The sequence below is a fragment of the Talaromyces stipitatus genome, genomic scaffold, assembly GCF_000003125.1.
Source record: "Talaromyces stipitatus ATCC 10500 scf_1105507295527 genomic scaffold, whole genome shotgun sequence".
NCBI lineage: Eukaryota > Fungi > Ascomycota > Eurotiomycetes > Eurotiales > Trichocomaceae > Talaromyces > Talaromyces stipitatus.
In genome coordinates this window covers 3,833,820-3,849,995 of record NW_002990114.1, presented here as the reverse complement: position 1 = coordinate 3,849,995, position 16,176 = coordinate 3,833,820, and the positions used below count along the sequence as shown (strand labels likewise).

Sequence of the window (16,176 nt, the reverse complement as noted above, 5' to 3'; positions counted from 1 at the left end):
GGTTGGCCTAACCCAGTTAGCACTAGTACGGAAATTTTACAATAATATCCGGCATGCACGTGCCATATCGGACTAACTAATATCCGGTGCCGAAACGTGCAAGGTTGATATTCACATTCCGACAACTATGAATATGGTTTGCCAGCCCTAACCCGTCGAAGTAAACCAGCTCGATCCTGTTCATCTTGTTGAAAAACCAGCTCCAACCGCTGCTCTGACTCTACTTCCTGAACACTGACCAAATTCCGGAATGTCTCTATCTGCGAAATACGCACACTCGTATTCTCCAATACCTTTGAAGGTCTTGAATTAAACGCCAAAGCCGTCATGCTCGACATCGTGTCCCAAGCACGTGTGCTATGGCCCGTGACTAGAGTGTATGCAATATAGCCGGTTGCATATAGAATGTATATGAGAAGAATCGGAATGGCGATTTTGATGGCTACTCCGTCCATATTCCAGGCATAACCTTCAACGCTGGACTGGAATGACATGATGAATCCGGCTGGCCTCGACTCGTCGCCGTAGTTGGTTGAATTGATCCATTGGAAATCACCATTCTTGAGACGTGTGTCTGATGTTATGAACTTGCCTACGGCATAGGACATGCCGTTTGCTATTAGAGAGGAGATAATAGCTTCGTGCATCATAGGCCGGTACGCATCTGACATCGTAGAGTTGGTGGTATAGCTACCGTTTACTGGGCACACAACCTCCGTCAGTAAGAGAGACCTAAGAAGATTATCTGCCACGGTTCGATTCTGATTTGCAATCTGGGAGGTGATGCTATTCGCCCATTCTTTCGATATAGAGACTGCCGGCCACGATGCTGCCGGTGGCAGCGTGTTCAGATAGTCCCTTGATATAAGGCTTTCTGCTCGCTTATCGTGCGTGGTCGTAACGAAGATCTGGGCGGTCATGTCGGCCCAGAGCCCACTTACTGCACATGCTGACATGCTGAGATATTTCTGGCCGTTGTCACAGAAATCCGGCTGTACAACGATGGCTCCTAAAGTCCGCTCGGTTGAAAAGGATACATTGTCCACCCAGATAATCTGACCTTCTCCTTGATCCTGCACTTGGTGCCACAGCTGTTGTCGAGTGATATTAGTGTAAGGTATGGTGTCAACCCCTGTAGCATTCGTTGAGAGAAAAGTTGCTGGGAACTCGATGGCACGAGTGTCGCTCTCGTTCATAACCGGATTCAGCATGCAGATAGAGCTCACAAATGGATGGGCGATTTGAATACTAGCTTGTCCCCTCGCGGCTTCACCAGGTACTGCTCGGAGGGCATTATAAGCTGCCGTGGATAGGCCTGCTGCGACTGGGACCTGTTGCACAGTAGCCACGGTACTGTTCGGGGCGTATTGAACTGATAAGGTTCTTATGATTCTATCATAGTATGAAAGAGTGTACCAGATATTATTCAACACATCGACGGTGTATAGTGGTGGCATCACGTCGTAAGATCTGCCATTTCCATTCCCTAAGTCCTCAGTCGCCATCTGCAAACCGACTAACGTGAGCTGATCCTGTCCCACGCTGGGAAGGTTTCGAAGATATTCCCAGCCAATGGCAGGGGATTGTGCGTTTTCTATTTTGTTTATCAAGTCAATAACGTTGAGCCATACTCTCTTTTCTTTCAAGCGAGTAGACATATCTTACGTTTCTGAATATTGTTTTCTAATAGCCCACCAGGTTGATTAAAAGCCGTCGGAAAGAGATCACTGTAAGTGTGATCCAGTCCTATTTGGTTGTCTGGTATGGTAAAATTGACGAGTCTAGGCAACATTGCAATAGCGCTCGCAGGCCCGACAGCAGAAGCAAGTAGGATACTTGCAGGAACAAAAAACAAGAACCCAGTCTTGAGAAGCAGTGGGAACTGAGCCGTCAAACTGGCTCGGAACTCGGCCGACCACAGATAACCCACCTGTGTCGCGTTATATGCAGAGAATATGGCACCAAACGGCAGTGCAGAGTTGGACCGAGTGAGCAGGTATTGTTGATAGCCCAGCATCGCAGTCGCGATCGAGATCTGCATCAATATTTCGTGCAACTTGGCAATGAATTGAAACAGATTGGACCATTCGCTATTGGAACCCAGGAACCGAGATTGGACATTGAGAACGATGAGAGCCACTGCAACTCCGACTGGAATCATGTGGAATTGGAGAAAATGCCCAAAAGCAGTCGACCTGTCCCGCGATATCGCGATTTTCCGTCGCTCTCTCTTTGATTTGTTCTTTCCGTCTCCATCTTGCTTGATCCGTATACTGCCGCTGGAGTCAATGCTCACTCTCTCAGGTGCTACTACCTCATCTGATAGTGTTGGCCCTCTTGAGAAAGAGCAAGTTAGCCATGGGAATATTCTCGAAAATATGAATATTGGGCCAGCTCATACTTATTATAATTGGTATTGACTGGACTCTTTGCAGAAGGAGAATCTCGCAAAGGAATAAGGGCATCATACCTCCCTTGGCTACCCATTGTTACGAGTTGAGTTGACTTATAAGTCCCAAACCCATTGCGAATGGACTCTGTACGCTACTTATACGTAGAATTTACGCATGTCAACATTTCTCTGCAAAAGCCCCTACCACAATGCCAAGCATAAAGCCAACAACAAGCCCATGTTAGCGTGTTTTATCTCCAACAAATTACAAGATGTGTAATGTTGAAGATCGGGGCTTGGCTGGTGTGCTTGACTCGCTAAAATGGCCCCAAATGCCTGGACATTGTGCTAAATTCCTCCATACGCTTAGTCTTCTCAGCCGCATTGTTATTTTTAAACAGGTTGTCATGGACCAATGGACAGGCTAGTAGCCTTTAAAGTGGGCAGTCATTGCGAAAGTACAAAATGCACCCTAAGGCTTGACCCTGAGGTTAAGCATAAACTTCCATATTATTTCTTAATACTACATGTGGAATACAGCAGCGTGCACCATTTTCCATTTCATTTTTAAACGCAGCTTGCACGAAAAAGGCGGTTCCAGCCCAAGGTCACATCATTTTTCCATTAACAATTTTTGTGCCTCCACGTAGGTAAAAGACAAGAAATAAAAAGATTATAAATTGTATACACACAAAATTTACCAACTTTTGCTTTTTACAATTGCTCAACTTGTTTTTCAAGCTTTTCAATATCAGCTTTTTGTTGCTGGACACCTTCAGCAGCGTTCTTCTTCTCCTGCTCCTCGTCCAAGTTTCGAATACTGGATGAAAGCTGCTCAATTGCTTGGAGGTCTTCGTCGGTTAAAGTGTTGGAACGCACAGGACGGAAGGGTGCAGGTGATCCAGCGCGGGATGTAAGGAACTAGCTCATGGATTAGATTCACACTTTACTAGAGGAAAAGAAGGGTGCTTACCGAGCTAGCAGCACTCAAGAGAGCGATCAAACTGGCCTGGACAACATCTTGGTGGAGGCCGACACCCCAAACAACATCTTTCGACTGGGAAGCCGTGCATTGAATATATGTAGCAGCGCGAACGTGGCTTCCTACACCCACGGAGTGTTCCTTGTAATCTTGCACATCGAGATCAATGCCCAAAGTTGAAAGAGCGTTAGCCAAGGACGAAATGGCACCTGGACCAACACCAGTGATGGGATGTTGGATGCCATCGATCTCGATAATGCCCGTAAACCGACGGTTGAGGTTGCGCGTGTTGAGCGCTTTGCCAGGCTCCAGTGACGCCGGTGACTGCGATCGATCGGTGGTGATGTTATAATCGACCAGAGTAAAGCGGGGGTTGGTCTTGAGATGGTAGGCAGTTTCAAACAAGTCTACAATCTCACTTGGTCGAAGCTCGCGGTTGAGTCTTTCGGTCTCCTTTTGCACGATTTTACTGAATTCAACTTGCAATCCACGTGGTAGGTCGAGTTCTAGACTCTTGAGAATGATCCATGCAGCACCACCTTTGCCACTTTGGGAGTTGACACGAATAACTGCTTCGTATGTTCGGCCAATATCTTGTGGATCCAAAGGTAGGTAAGGAATCTCCCAAGGGTCTTCGACACTGTTGTTTGCAGCTTCGCGGGCCACGAAACCCTTCTTGATTGCATCTTGGTGACTACCACTGAAAGCACACACCACCAGCTGTCCACCATAAGGCCAGCGTTCATTGACTGGGATCTTGTTGCTTTCTTCGACGACTTTGATGACAGAGTTAAGATCTGAAAAGTCAATTCCAGGGTGAATGCCCTGGGTGTAAAGGTTCAAGGCAAGAGTGACCAAATCGACATTTCCCGTCCGCTCTCCATTACCGAAGAGAGTTCCCTCGACCCTGTCTGCACCAGCCATCTGGGCAAGTTCAGCAGCTGCCACAGCACAGCCACGATCGTTGTGAGGGTGAAGAGAGACGGCAAACTTGTTGCGTTCCGTCATATTGCGGCAGAAGTACTCAATCTGATCGGCATAGACGTTTGGTGTGGACATTTCAACAGTCGCAGGCAAGTTGAAAATCATAGGGTGCTCTTCAGTTGGGCCCCAAGCTTCTTTCACGGCTTCACACACTTGAATAACATAATCCGGGTCAGTGTCGGAGAATGTCTCGGGGGAGAATTCATATTGCCATTCCGTTCCAGCAGTAGACGGGTCATCCTTTGTGATGGATCGAGCGTATTTAGTGCACTTGACGGCCAATGCTAAACTCTGCTCTTTTGTCATATTGAAAACTATGCGACGGAAGCATTCGCTTGTAGCCAAGTACATGTGGAGAATGGCCTTCTTTGCTCCCTTCAAGGAATCGACTGTGCGGCGGATGAGATCCTCACGGCACGGAGAAAGCACTTGGATCCAAACATCATCGGGAACGGTACCGGGAGTTTCGATTATTCTGCGAGTAAAGTCGAAGTCGGTTTGCGATGCGGATGGGAAAGAGACTTCAATTTCTTTGTAGCCGAGCTCCACGAGCATATTGAAATATTTCCACTTCTGGTCACCATCCTGCTAAGATGTTAGCAACTGTAGTTCCGGTATCTCCCTGAATTATATCGAGAATTATACCATTGGGTCTACCAAGCTCTGGTTACCATCTCGTAAATCAGTAGCCAGCCAGCGAGGCGGCTTATCGATGGTCTTGTTCGGCCATGTTCGGTCTGGGAGGTGGATCGGCTTGAAACGCTTGTATTTTTTGGAAGGATCTTTGAGCCTATAATGAAAGAGCAATTAGAGTAAGTCCTTCGCACTGTTCCAATAGGCGAAGGTAGAAACGTACATTGGCATTGTGACGGTGGCTGATTTTTATTTAGCGGGAGCGGGGTGATGATGAACGACGATAAAAAAAGGCGGGCCCTCTCGTCGTTGATAGCGTTATCGTTGAGCGGCGAGGGTTCAGTCAGTGGTGGGAAAGTGAATTGAGTGTACAATTCGAATGGGATGGGATTGATTGAAGAAGAGACAATGAGAAGGGCAGAGAAGGAGAATTTTATATGATTCGGTGACTCAGAGCCTGGAGATGGCCATTCTCTCTATGCTGGAAGTGGGGAGGGCGTGGGCGTATCACCGAGCTGAGCCATCAGTCAATCGCCGCGCCTTCTGACGCCTGCAGGGGTTCTGCCACCGCCTTCGGATCACTACATCGACGCCTTGGTGCCTTATTTCCTCTACTTCATTGGCATGGCACATACGAATAAGAGTCCAGATTGTGCATGCATATGAAGTGACTTGTGCTACATAGTACATACGACGGTCTCTCGGCGAGGAAAAATTCCCCGCATGTAACCGTTGGTTGCGAATACTTTACAGGATATTGATCATCTGCATAAGCCCTGCAAGCACGACAGAATTGCAGTTACGAATTGATCTCTGCCAATCGATTGAGTTAGAAAATCAATCGACTAATACCTGTCTCACATTGACTCGGATATGTACAAGGACTCAGGCGATCAATTTTCGGTGGCAAGTCTCTTGAAGATTCATCATGTTCTGGACTCTGTCCATACGCCGGTTAAATATAAAACTACCGGGGTATGTAGAAATCGCACACAGTGATGCATATCTAGGTAGATACCATCCGGAACTCGTATTATTTTCAGAATTGACCTAGAACCTGCAAGGTATGTCCCACAACTCGGGATGCTGAAGTGGTCAAGGTGACTCAAAGAAGAGAAGCATTTTTTTGCGGGGGCTGCGGAGGTCCGGCAGAAGCCGCAGAACTCCGCATGAGTGCACGTGCTAAGGAAACCCTAATCGTCTGGGAAGAAGCAGGTCACATCCTGTCAAAGTTGCAGAAAAGCGCTACTCATGGCATAAACTCTGAAATGAAGCACATGATCACTGAAATATCACGATATTAGATCTCAGTCGATGATTCACCGATGTCGCTTCTTCACAACCGCTCCGTAACATCAGAAATATGGTGTATGGAGTACATTATAGCTTCAAAGAGGGTCTATACGAGCGAGACATGCCCCCATATTTTGGTATACCCTCCAAATACCGAGCTTGAGGTGGCAAAACTTTGACAGCGCTTTCTAGAGATGTCGAGGACGTCATCTTTGGTAGTATAATGAATTGCAACGGCATACATCATCTCACCCACGAGACTCATGGACAGTCTGCGGAAATCGCTATTTTGTGCTCTTAGTCACCTGCACACCTGAGCTCCAGATACCTAGGTATGTTCTTAAAAAGTTGAAAGACTTTCATGTACTGCGGATAATCCATCTGTTCTGTAAAGGGAGGACCTATGAATTTCCACATCCCGCTAGTTTCACAGGTCGATTTACTGGTAACATAGACATTCAGATAAACGGTAATTTGAGCTAACTGAAATTGCAGAGCCAACGAGATGTCTCGGCTCAAGTTCCCATCAACTACGTGACGTAGCCTTCGATCGCGCTTACCCGCAGCATGCTTCGGCGATAATCGATATCTTGGAGACGCAGGGTCATTATGTTTGCCAGATCTTTTGACAGTGGGATATCGCCGTTTTATTATCGATGTCTACTGGTCCCCTTCAAATTGTCAATGGCTACTCTGTCCTGTTTCAATTCCCTCCAACTCGACATCGGATGATTCCCCTTACAAGCTAGGAAACTATACTTGCTCAGGCCTTCAACCTAACAACGATTATGGAGGACCTACGCAGCTATATTAGGTCTAGCAGTGCGGATATAGACTCCACGTTTCTCTATATTGTGTTCAACATACATGTGGCGGCGGACTCGAACAATCCTGATCAACCTGCTTCTATAGTATCGGGTGCCGAACTCCCTCGGGATCCCTTCTGCTGGGAGAAATATCGAATAATGCTCTTGATTCATTCATATACACACCCTTAGAACTTGCAGAAGAACGAAGCAACCTCAATTATTCGTGGTACCATGGTACTAGATCAAGAACGACAGTGTTACAGGAGTACTTTACTACGATACGTCACAATCATATTCTAAGCACGCCGGATGGATGGCCTTGTCTGGCTTCCTTGATTAACAAACGGGCAAAGCGATTGATACTTGGTCGAGGCGATATTGACCCTCAAGCAATGATCTTCCTTTGCAGCTTCTTTTTCATCTTTTAATTTCTTTGCCGATTTCCCTCGTATAGGGATGAAGACAAAGTCCTCGACCTCACGAGCATATCTATCTATCACCTTGCCGGTCATTTTTCCGCCGTACGCTCCAAAAAGACCACCCACCACCACTCCACTACTTGTGAGTGCTCCAAGGTAAGAAGCAGCGATGGTTCCACCGAGTCCTAGTCCACCCATTACAGTAACAAGTCCAGCTGCTACCAAAGGCGCAGCTAGACCACCGGTAATCCCTATAAGAGCGGCACCAGCTACTGTGGCAATTCCAACTTTCCATTTTCGAAGATTCTGGTTTTCTGCTGCTTTCCTTTTAGTTTTTTCGTCTGCTGTCATTGCTACTGCAGCGTCGAGAAGTCCACGTGCTATCTTGGCTTCATTGTCGTTTATATCACTGAGCTGTAGGTTTAATGAGGAGGTGATATGCAATAAAAGTACGCGTGAGTATGCATTGTAATGCTCTAGACCCAAAAGTAGAAGTAATAGAGACCGAAGGATAAGTAGTCTTTGTGCCTTGAGTGTGTCTCGAAGCGGTGTATCAAGTGGTGGATATACTTGCTGTAATCGATTTAGCGTCTTTCGTTCCGGTTCCGCGGGTTCTTTAGGAAATTTGTCGACTTGAACCTGACCATCTTCTGACTCTTCGCGCCCATCTACAACCTGCCCTACCCGCAGTAATACCGAGTTCTGCCATTCGTCAAAGTACGCGAGGACTTCTGATCTCGACTTAGGGTCCAAGCCAACCGCATTTTGTATGATTTCCTCGGTCTTATTAGATAGAGAAACATCGCCAGATTTGTTCGAGTTGGGCGTATCTTGAATTTCTGGCTTTGGTGACAGTTCCTTGGAGACATGGAGCGCTTCGAAGCTTTCCAATATTTTTTCCGCATGTGCTCCAAGACAACCGAGATAAGTACCATCAGATTCCCTCGCTGGGAGTCGGACAGGAAATCGGACAAGCCATGATCTTCGTTTTTATTCTTTTTCTTGCACGATCCGTAGCATTCAAAAATCGGTCAAGGAATCGATATGCCATGACAGTACAAATCTTGATTGATGGTTGGAAGGGTCAAAAGAGATAAAGATGCGAGGGTAAGGCAACAACATTCAGTCGACGTCACGTGCGGGCCGGATAGCTGTACGCCAAGACCGGAAACCAACATCATCGCAATCAGCTACGACTTTTGAACGACAAAAAATCTCCCGGCTGTCCTTGAAGCAGATCCCAAAGTGTTTTCATCCCATTGGTCGCTCTCAATATGGCTAGCATCTCCATCTTCAAGAGTTGTAGTCCGGCGCTCTATTTTCTTTCTGCGACCGACCACTTCCTCCTTAGCTAGTGCTTCTTTCAATGTCTCCAAGCTTATAGTAGATTCCTTAATTGCCTCGCGACTCTCATCTCGAATGGCTCGGAGTGGCGAATCGTCCTTTATATCTACATCCTGAATCGACTTGACGAAATGTATCTGAGCTTCGAGAGTTCTGAGCATAGAGGTTTCCTCCACTTTATCGACCGGTTGCGGAAGCGCCGACAGACGAAGTAGATGGTGAAGTTTCTGAGGAGTTATTGATAATGGAATAGTCGGATCGTGGGTATTGGGGAGGAGACTTCGGATAGACCATGTTGGTTTCGAGAGGAGAGCAGCTATATCTTCGCTTGTGTGCTTTGGAGGTGGTTGGGAGGAGTACTGCCGTCCAGGGGTAAACGGTCGTCTAGCCGAGCGCAAATAGCCCAATCGTACTTGTAATCGAGGCATTGGAATGGAAGAACATCATTTACTCTTTCTCCGGTTTTTCTTCAGAAAAGATGGATAGTATGCAGCGAGGTCCCCAATTTTCTCGGAGAGATCTTTGAACTCAGCAGGAAGATGACAGATAAGTCCGGCCCTGTGGCAGGCACTTACTCAAATTGGCCCTTTGATGACACCCACTTTCCCCAGACCAGGTCACATGTGCAGCCAGCCCTAATTACATCCACGTATATGCTCTTATTCGATGTGATCCATGCAAGGAATGAATATTTACCAAGGTACAGGCGCGGTCATCGGTATAAGAAAAATAATACCAATATAGATAGAAAAAGGAGACGCAATTGACATCAAATCATAAACATACATATAGCACGTACTTCCAATTGAAGAACTCTGGATAAATGCTTTTACGCAGGATACTAGAAACAATCAAAAGAAACAGACAGATGCTGTACGTTACTATCAACAAAATTGATTCTCGTGCATGTGATGTGGGGATATAGGTTTCATAAATAATTGAATACAGGGAATTTGAAAAACGTGATAGGGAGAAAACTGGACTGGGCGAACTTTGTAGCATATATATACATATATCCTCGCAGTGAATATATGATGGAATTGCTTCATTGCGATAGAGTGGAATAATTTAGAAAGCATTAAAGTTACCTGGATGCTTTCCAGATTGTCCGTTTGCGTCCTGCTCATCAAAATGCGACTGATAAAGAAGCGCCTCCTGCGGCCAGTCTTCGGTTGAGTTCGGTCGCTGGGAGGTATCGAGCCACGATTGGCTCTCGGTTGGGCTTGAGACTTGTGGAGCTCTGCTATATTGTTGCTGCTGTTGCTGGCTTGGTAAATTACCTCTATCGTTTCTCAGGCGCCTTGGAGGACTGGTGTGCGAGACTCGAGAGTCTTGAGACCCGGCTGTCGATGGAGGCGCTACCGCAACGGATGGTACATTTCTCGTAGTAAGGGCTCCACGATCCTGGTGATCGTCGTCATAACCTGTTTGGCCGAAACTGTCCCCAAAATCAAAGCCGTCATCTGGACTTAAGACTGGTGTCGTGTTTTTCTCCTTCTCATATCCTTGGTGGGTCTCAATTGTTAAAGGTTGAGGCGTCGACACATCGTGATGTTCTTGGAATCCACGAGATGCATCATTACCTGTTGTATAACCAGGGTCGTTGAGTAGGTCCTGATAGTGCTTTTCTTCCTCGTCTTCCTGCATCGTGTACGGCTCATCCACGAGTTCACGTCTTTCTTGTACCGGTGCCGTGGCAACACGCGTACTAGAATCGCTATCAGGAACAAGCGTTGATCGTCGAAGACTGCTGCCTCCCATCATGCTTCCCGTTTTAGATCCTCTGCTCATTCTAGTCTGGAGCATTTGAGCGTCAGCTCCCTCCGCGTCGCGAATGCTGAACTGAGCTATCGTGCGCATCTTTCGTGTCACCCACGAGCCGAGGATCTTTCCGCGCTGCTTTTCTCCAAGGCGAGATCGTGGGAAGTCGCCTAAAGAGACAAAAGCCACAATGTCTATAACGATTTGGTGGTCATTGAGAACGGCATTAACAATGACTGGGACTAGAGAGGCCAAGTATGACTTCCTGGTTACTTCAACAAGTACAACAACTAGACCACCAGCTTGGAAAACTGCACTGTCCGGTATCATGTTATATTAGTGGAGAGCCTCGAAAGTTATAGGAGGAATACTTACCAACCGCCCGCAACAATATTGCGATGGCATTTCTCCACAGACGCTTCGATATCGACGGGGAAGTGATTCAGCCCATTAATCTCGAAGGTCTCTCCAATACCACCGAGTACAAACAGAACTTGCATCTCAACAGGCTGACCACCTGGACCAATTGGCCGGGTGACTGTATGAAGGAAACCGAGGTCACCTGTGCGCACATACTGTACCGAAGTGTCGCCGTCAAGGACTTTGCCATTGAAACGCTCAAGGTCAAACTCCTGTTTACTGCCATAGAAGGACTTTGCGCATGCGTCGGACTGAATCCAAATTTCTCCGTACTCTCCCACACGGCACAACGTGCAGGTTTCTGGGTTCACAATTGCGAGTTGAGTATTGACTGGGACCATACCAGAATCTTGCAGACGAAGGGCAGTTGGGTCAACATCTGGATCCACAGGATACACCATACCCCGTCGAAGTGCACGCAAGTCGAGCCATAATTCGATAGGCTCAATGCACATGTAGGATCTGGAAGCAACCATTGGATTGAGGACGTGGGAGTAGATAGTATTGATTGCGGTTCGATCCAGTGCGGTTGCTGCAAAATGCAGTCGAACTTTTTGGTCTGTACAAAAATTAGCAACTGCTGGGTAGCCATAGACAGAGCACACTTACACATATCGACCTTTGGTCGGCCATCTGTGGCAATCATCAAATTCTTCAACTCTTGAAGCTGGAAACCTTTTCCAGCCATGGAGCTCATTGCATACTCTAACATCTGGCCGGTAGCATACGTATCCTTGATCTTATACCTCGCCAATGCGACAAATAGCGATGCGGGGTTTTGTGCAAAATCCACCGGGGAAACCAAATACGTTGGAGCACCTTGAAAAAGATCAGTTTCAGTGTCCTATACCATGCTAACCATTTCAAATGACTTACCAACATAAACTCCAAGCAGGCAGGTGTGCAGGAATCCTAACCCGACGGTACTTCGTACACTTCCCAAAACTGGTCTAGCGCTGGTCATTTGGCATGTCTCTTTCTGTACTTTACACATTGCCATCAAAGTGTCATGATTCAACTGTACTGAGATACGTCTCTGATCAGCAGTCCAGTGAGTCCAAATAACAGCAGGATGGTTCGCCTGGAGCCATGCTTTGTTCATGGTGAAACCAAGATCGCGGCAGCCATGTGACTGCTTTGGCGGTTTAGTAGTGTTGTAGATAGCGGGAACCCCAATACGGAGAACTTGAGCAGACTGCTTGATATGTTGAGAAACAAGCTTCTGTTTCATGACATGATCCACATCGGTGTTTACAATGATTGCTTTGACTTTGAAGTCTGAGATGACGTGGAGGAAAGCGGGCGCATCTTCCGGCAATCGGTTCTGATCAATCGGCGCCATGGGAATCGCGATTGCGCCAAGACAGAGACAAGCATGAACTGCAAAGACATACTCCTCCGAATGTGTGTACATAAGTACCAAATGATCGCCTGGCTTGACTTTAACCTTGTTTTTAAGGTATGAAGCCACAGCAGCTACTTTTGTGTCAAATTTCTTCCATGTCACCCCTTTACTTTCCTTGCCACGGCCGTCGACGGAGCAGTAGCATAGCTCCTCTGCTTGACGCGTAACACGCCATTGAACAAGATCGACGATATTCGTGAAATTATTAAGTGGCGTCGATGTCCTATCGTCCATAACAATGTCACGATAGTCTACTCCCGAGTATTGTTTCTCTTCCATGGCTAGAATCTCTTGCCTAGAGTCTGACGACAACGGCGACCACATCCCTCCAACTGGGTCTACACCGAGCGGCAGGTTCATCACAGCGCGTTCAGCTCCGAACTTGACATGCACACAGGGAAGGGTTCCGTTATCAAATTCTTTCCGACAAAGCATGTTTCCAATCTCTTGCCTGCCGTTTTTAGTGACGCGAGGAAGAGTGTTTGGAGCCGTGATCATGACACAGTAGACACGAAGATGGTGTTCCTGGTAGAGGACCTCCATGCAACGCTCTGCCAAAGATTCGAGAAGTGCTACATCCAGCTGTCGTGGGGGCCCGCCGGAAGTTGTCGGCGCGGTCGAAGCGGTGTACGACTCCAACACAACAATGGGCAAATGTTCCTCGTTGACAAAGACATCAAACGCAGAGCAATCGTTGACTTTTGGCACGTTCCTCATGATACTGATGATCAAATGTTGCACGAAGAAGTATCGATGTTCAACAATCTCTTGGCCATGCTCCACCCATTCAACCTTCTGCCTGAGTCTATCTTCATACAGACCGAGGACAAATATCTTGCCCTCGATAACACAACCTAGAAGACCAGTTCGAAGGAATTCCGGTTCTACCAGCACAGGAGTAGGGTTCCCAGGGTCGAATTTATATGGCCGGGCGTGGAAAATAGTCTCTGTATGTTTCGGTAACGCCCAGAATCCACCGGACAAAGACGGAGAATCAACCCAGATCTCTCCAATGACATTGGGCGTGCATAATAAATTAGTCTCAGGATCAACGATTGCAAGAGTAGCGTCCGGTAATGGATATCCAAATGCACCAACTCGCACACTGTTCGGGCGGGTTTCTGCAAGCTTTCTCGCCTCTTCCCCCATCGCTAACACAACAACCTCGTTGGATTTCAGAGCCTCCTTATCCAACAGTACTTCTGCTAGATCATTTGTAACCTTCTTTTTAGGGGCAGTTACTGGAGTTCCTCCAATTAGACTGCTGCCGAAGCCGTCATTGTTCTCTGTCTTCTTCTTTTCGGTTTCTGGCTGCTCTGGCTGCTCTGGCTCTTGCGGGTCAAGAGGATGTGTTAAGGGACATCCCATTCTCTCTTCACCTCCTAACCAATCTCGGACGCTAATCACCATACCTCCGTGCTCGGGCAGACATAGCATTGGAGCGACTATCTCTCGCGCACGGGGATTCCGCATCGGCCGCAGCCATCTATCTGCCAGAATCTCATGGAACTCCGAATCGACTGTGAGCGTGTCGATCAAACAAAGCTTTACACTGGAGAAGTTCGGTTCAGAATTCTTCTTAAAGTGCCGTGTGGTCATTGGATCTTGCTGATAATTGTATGCGACGCGCTTCAATCCCGGATAGTCGGCAGCCATTACAGTGGCCCTGTACTTTGTGATGAGATGGGCGTAAAGACCGGGGGTTTCTACTGCTTGAGCTTCCAACCAGACCGTTGTGTGCCCGCCGTAAACAGTCAACAAAATACCCAAGATCATACCAATGCTTTGTCTTGGGTCCAGATAACTAAACAATATCTCGGTGCGGCTACCACTCAAGACTCTGCTTTGTTCTTGTGCAACCCCTTTAGAGCCAGGTACGGTAGAAAGGATAGCACTGAGGCAGGCCATTTGGTGCATGATCGTTCGATGGCTCATGACAACCCCGCGCAAGTCTCCTGTAGGGGCTCGCGAGAATTCAATATAGGCAAGGTCGGGAACAACGAGAGGCGGAACGTCATCCTTCTTCTTGGGATGATAACTCCCGAACTCGTTTGTCTTCCACCACTCAACACCCCTGGGCCATTGTAGCTTCTGGGTTGTGATATCCCGCTGGAAGTTCTTCAAATTGTTCTCTGTGGTCAAGGCAAGATGGGCTTGCGTCGACGTGAGGATGACACTAAGACTTGCATAGTCGTCTATATTATTGATGGGAACAGCAACCACACCGGCAATGAAACAACCCATCAAAGCCACAGCAAATTCAATTATCTCGGTATCGCGGTAGATTAGTGCTACTCGATCGCCGCGGTATAAACTGCTCTTGTCCCGTATAATTTGAGCAACCTTCTCTGCGCGACTGGCTAATTTGTCCCATGTGATTGACGCAATCTCTTTGCCTTTCTGGTCCAAAACCCAGTAGGCTGGTTGCTTCGATTGCGTCTTCGCACGATGTCGGAGAACCGCAGGTAAATTATCAAATTTAGACATCATGGTATTGGGATCGTACGGGTCATAAACCGAGAAAGGAATATCTCGTGGTTCCAGCGGTAGAAGGTGATTAAGCATGCTTCCAGGGGCTATTTCCGAAGCCGGCATTAATGGAGGTGCCATATTCGCTGTCGGCGAAAATGCATCGGACTGCGAATAGCGATGATACCCGCCTCCATAACTATTCCTGTAGTCTTCATTTTGATGGCCGGCAAAATCTTGAAAGTAGGCTTGCGAATCCAGCAGTGTTGACTGACGAGTCTGGCCTCCGTCAGGCTCGTAGGCGCCGGGATCGTAGACGTTGGGATCATAACGGGCGGATACCTGACTCATACGATCGTATGGTTCATTAGGGTTGAAGGCATAGTTTTGGCTCATTAATGTCCCTGTTCTTGAATCTTCGTGATGGTTGACGTCCAAGGTGTTGTGGTGACTAGTTTTGGGGAGGAAAAGAGAATCCACTGACGCCCTGGACGCGGCGCGATCGGGAAGTTGAAGTGACGGTGTTCTCTGCAAAAGATATGATCGGTGAGTAGACGCTAGCTATGTCTAAGCAGGATCTGACTCACCTGTCTCGCAATGCCTGACGAGCTGTCACTCCCTACATCTGGATATCTTCCGGAGTAATTGTCGACCTGACCACCGGGGCCTTGAATAGTAACGCTCGGCGGCTGGACTCCATTGTTGCCTGATCCAAGGAACTGCGAGAATAGTAGAGTGCGCCGCTTTTGGTACCTGTCCATGTGTTAGCTAAACCTCCCAATCCGGTCGCTTCGTCGTGCCCCGCGCCGCGAAATTTAGAGTAGCCGAAGGTAGTTTCCGAAAGTACTGCGGATTTCTCACCCTTTCTCTGTAATATCTCCTTCCTGTAGTAAAGCGAAGAGTGAGTAATAATCTCCGGGAGGGACCAGATTGGGTAGCGCACCTCAAGTTCCCTGTCAAGCTCCTGCAACGCATGCTGCAGTTCTGGATTATCTTCAGTCATTATCCGCCGCGGCCGTAATTCAAACGCGAATGGAAAGTGTCATCTGCAAGCGCATAGAAGCACGCTCTGCTTCTTATGGGGTATGCACCATCAAACAGCAATTGATGGTAGCCAAAAAAAATGGAGAAACGTAAAAAGATGTGAGGTGGCAGTCTATTCCTTAAGTTGTCACGGACTAAAAGGTCTCAGTTCTGGCCCTCACTGATTTGCGGGCGGTTGGTTCTTGGGAGTTGGGGAAAGCGGAAGCGCCAGTGTCACCTAC

At 47.5% G+C, this 16,176-nt stretch overlaps 4 protein-coding genes across 4 annotated transcripts; all 4 read right to left on the bottom strand.

Annotated features, from left to right (window-relative positions):
* Positions 1-125: 125 nt before the first annotated feature.
* On the bottom strand, positions 126-2,161 carry TSTA_094440 (uncharacterized protein; the record flags this gene model as incomplete). Its single annotated transcript, XM_002479116.1, has 2 exons — positions 126-1,594; positions 1,666-2,161. 2 exons carry the CDS (start codon positions 2,159-2,161, stop codon positions 126-128), a joined length of 1,965 nt encoding a protein of 654 aa, XP_002479161.1.
* Positions 2,162-3,106: 945 nt separating this feature from the next.
* On the bottom strand, positions 3,107-5,222 carry TSTA_094430 (2-isopropylmalate synthase; the record flags this gene model as incomplete). Its single annotated transcript, XM_002479115.1, has 4 exons — positions 3,107-3,313; positions 3,366-4,943; positions 5,004-5,148; positions 5,215-5,222. The coding sequence occupies 4 exons, from the start codon at positions 5,220-5,222 to the stop codon at positions 3,107-3,109; spliced, it is 1,938 nt and encodes a 645-aa protein (XP_002479160.1).
* A 2,065-nt stretch (positions 5,223-7,287) lies between these two features.
* On the bottom strand, positions 7,288-9,284 carry TSTA_094420 (uncharacterized protein; the record flags this gene model as incomplete). Its single annotated transcript, XM_002479114.1, has 2 exons — positions 7,288-8,494; positions 8,707-9,284. The coding sequence occupies 2 exons, from the start codon at positions 9,282-9,284 to the stop codon at positions 7,390-7,392; spliced, it is 1,683 nt and encodes a 560-aa protein (XP_002479159.1). The 3' UTR covers positions 7,288-7,389.
* A 640-nt stretch (positions 9,285-9,924) lies between these two features.
* On the bottom strand, positions 9,925-15,672 carry TSTA_094410 (AMP binding domain protein, putative; the record flags this gene model as incomplete). The annotated part of the gene is made up of 5 exons (XM_002479113.1): positions 9,925-10,933; positions 10,993-11,596; positions 11,647-11,856; positions 11,914-15,439; positions 15,499-15,672. The coding sequence occupies 5 exons, from the start codon at positions 15,670-15,672 to the stop codon at positions 9,925-9,927; spliced, it is 5,523 nt and encodes a 1,840-aa protein (XP_002479158.1).
* Between the last annotated feature and the right edge of the window lie 504 nt (positions 15,673-16,176).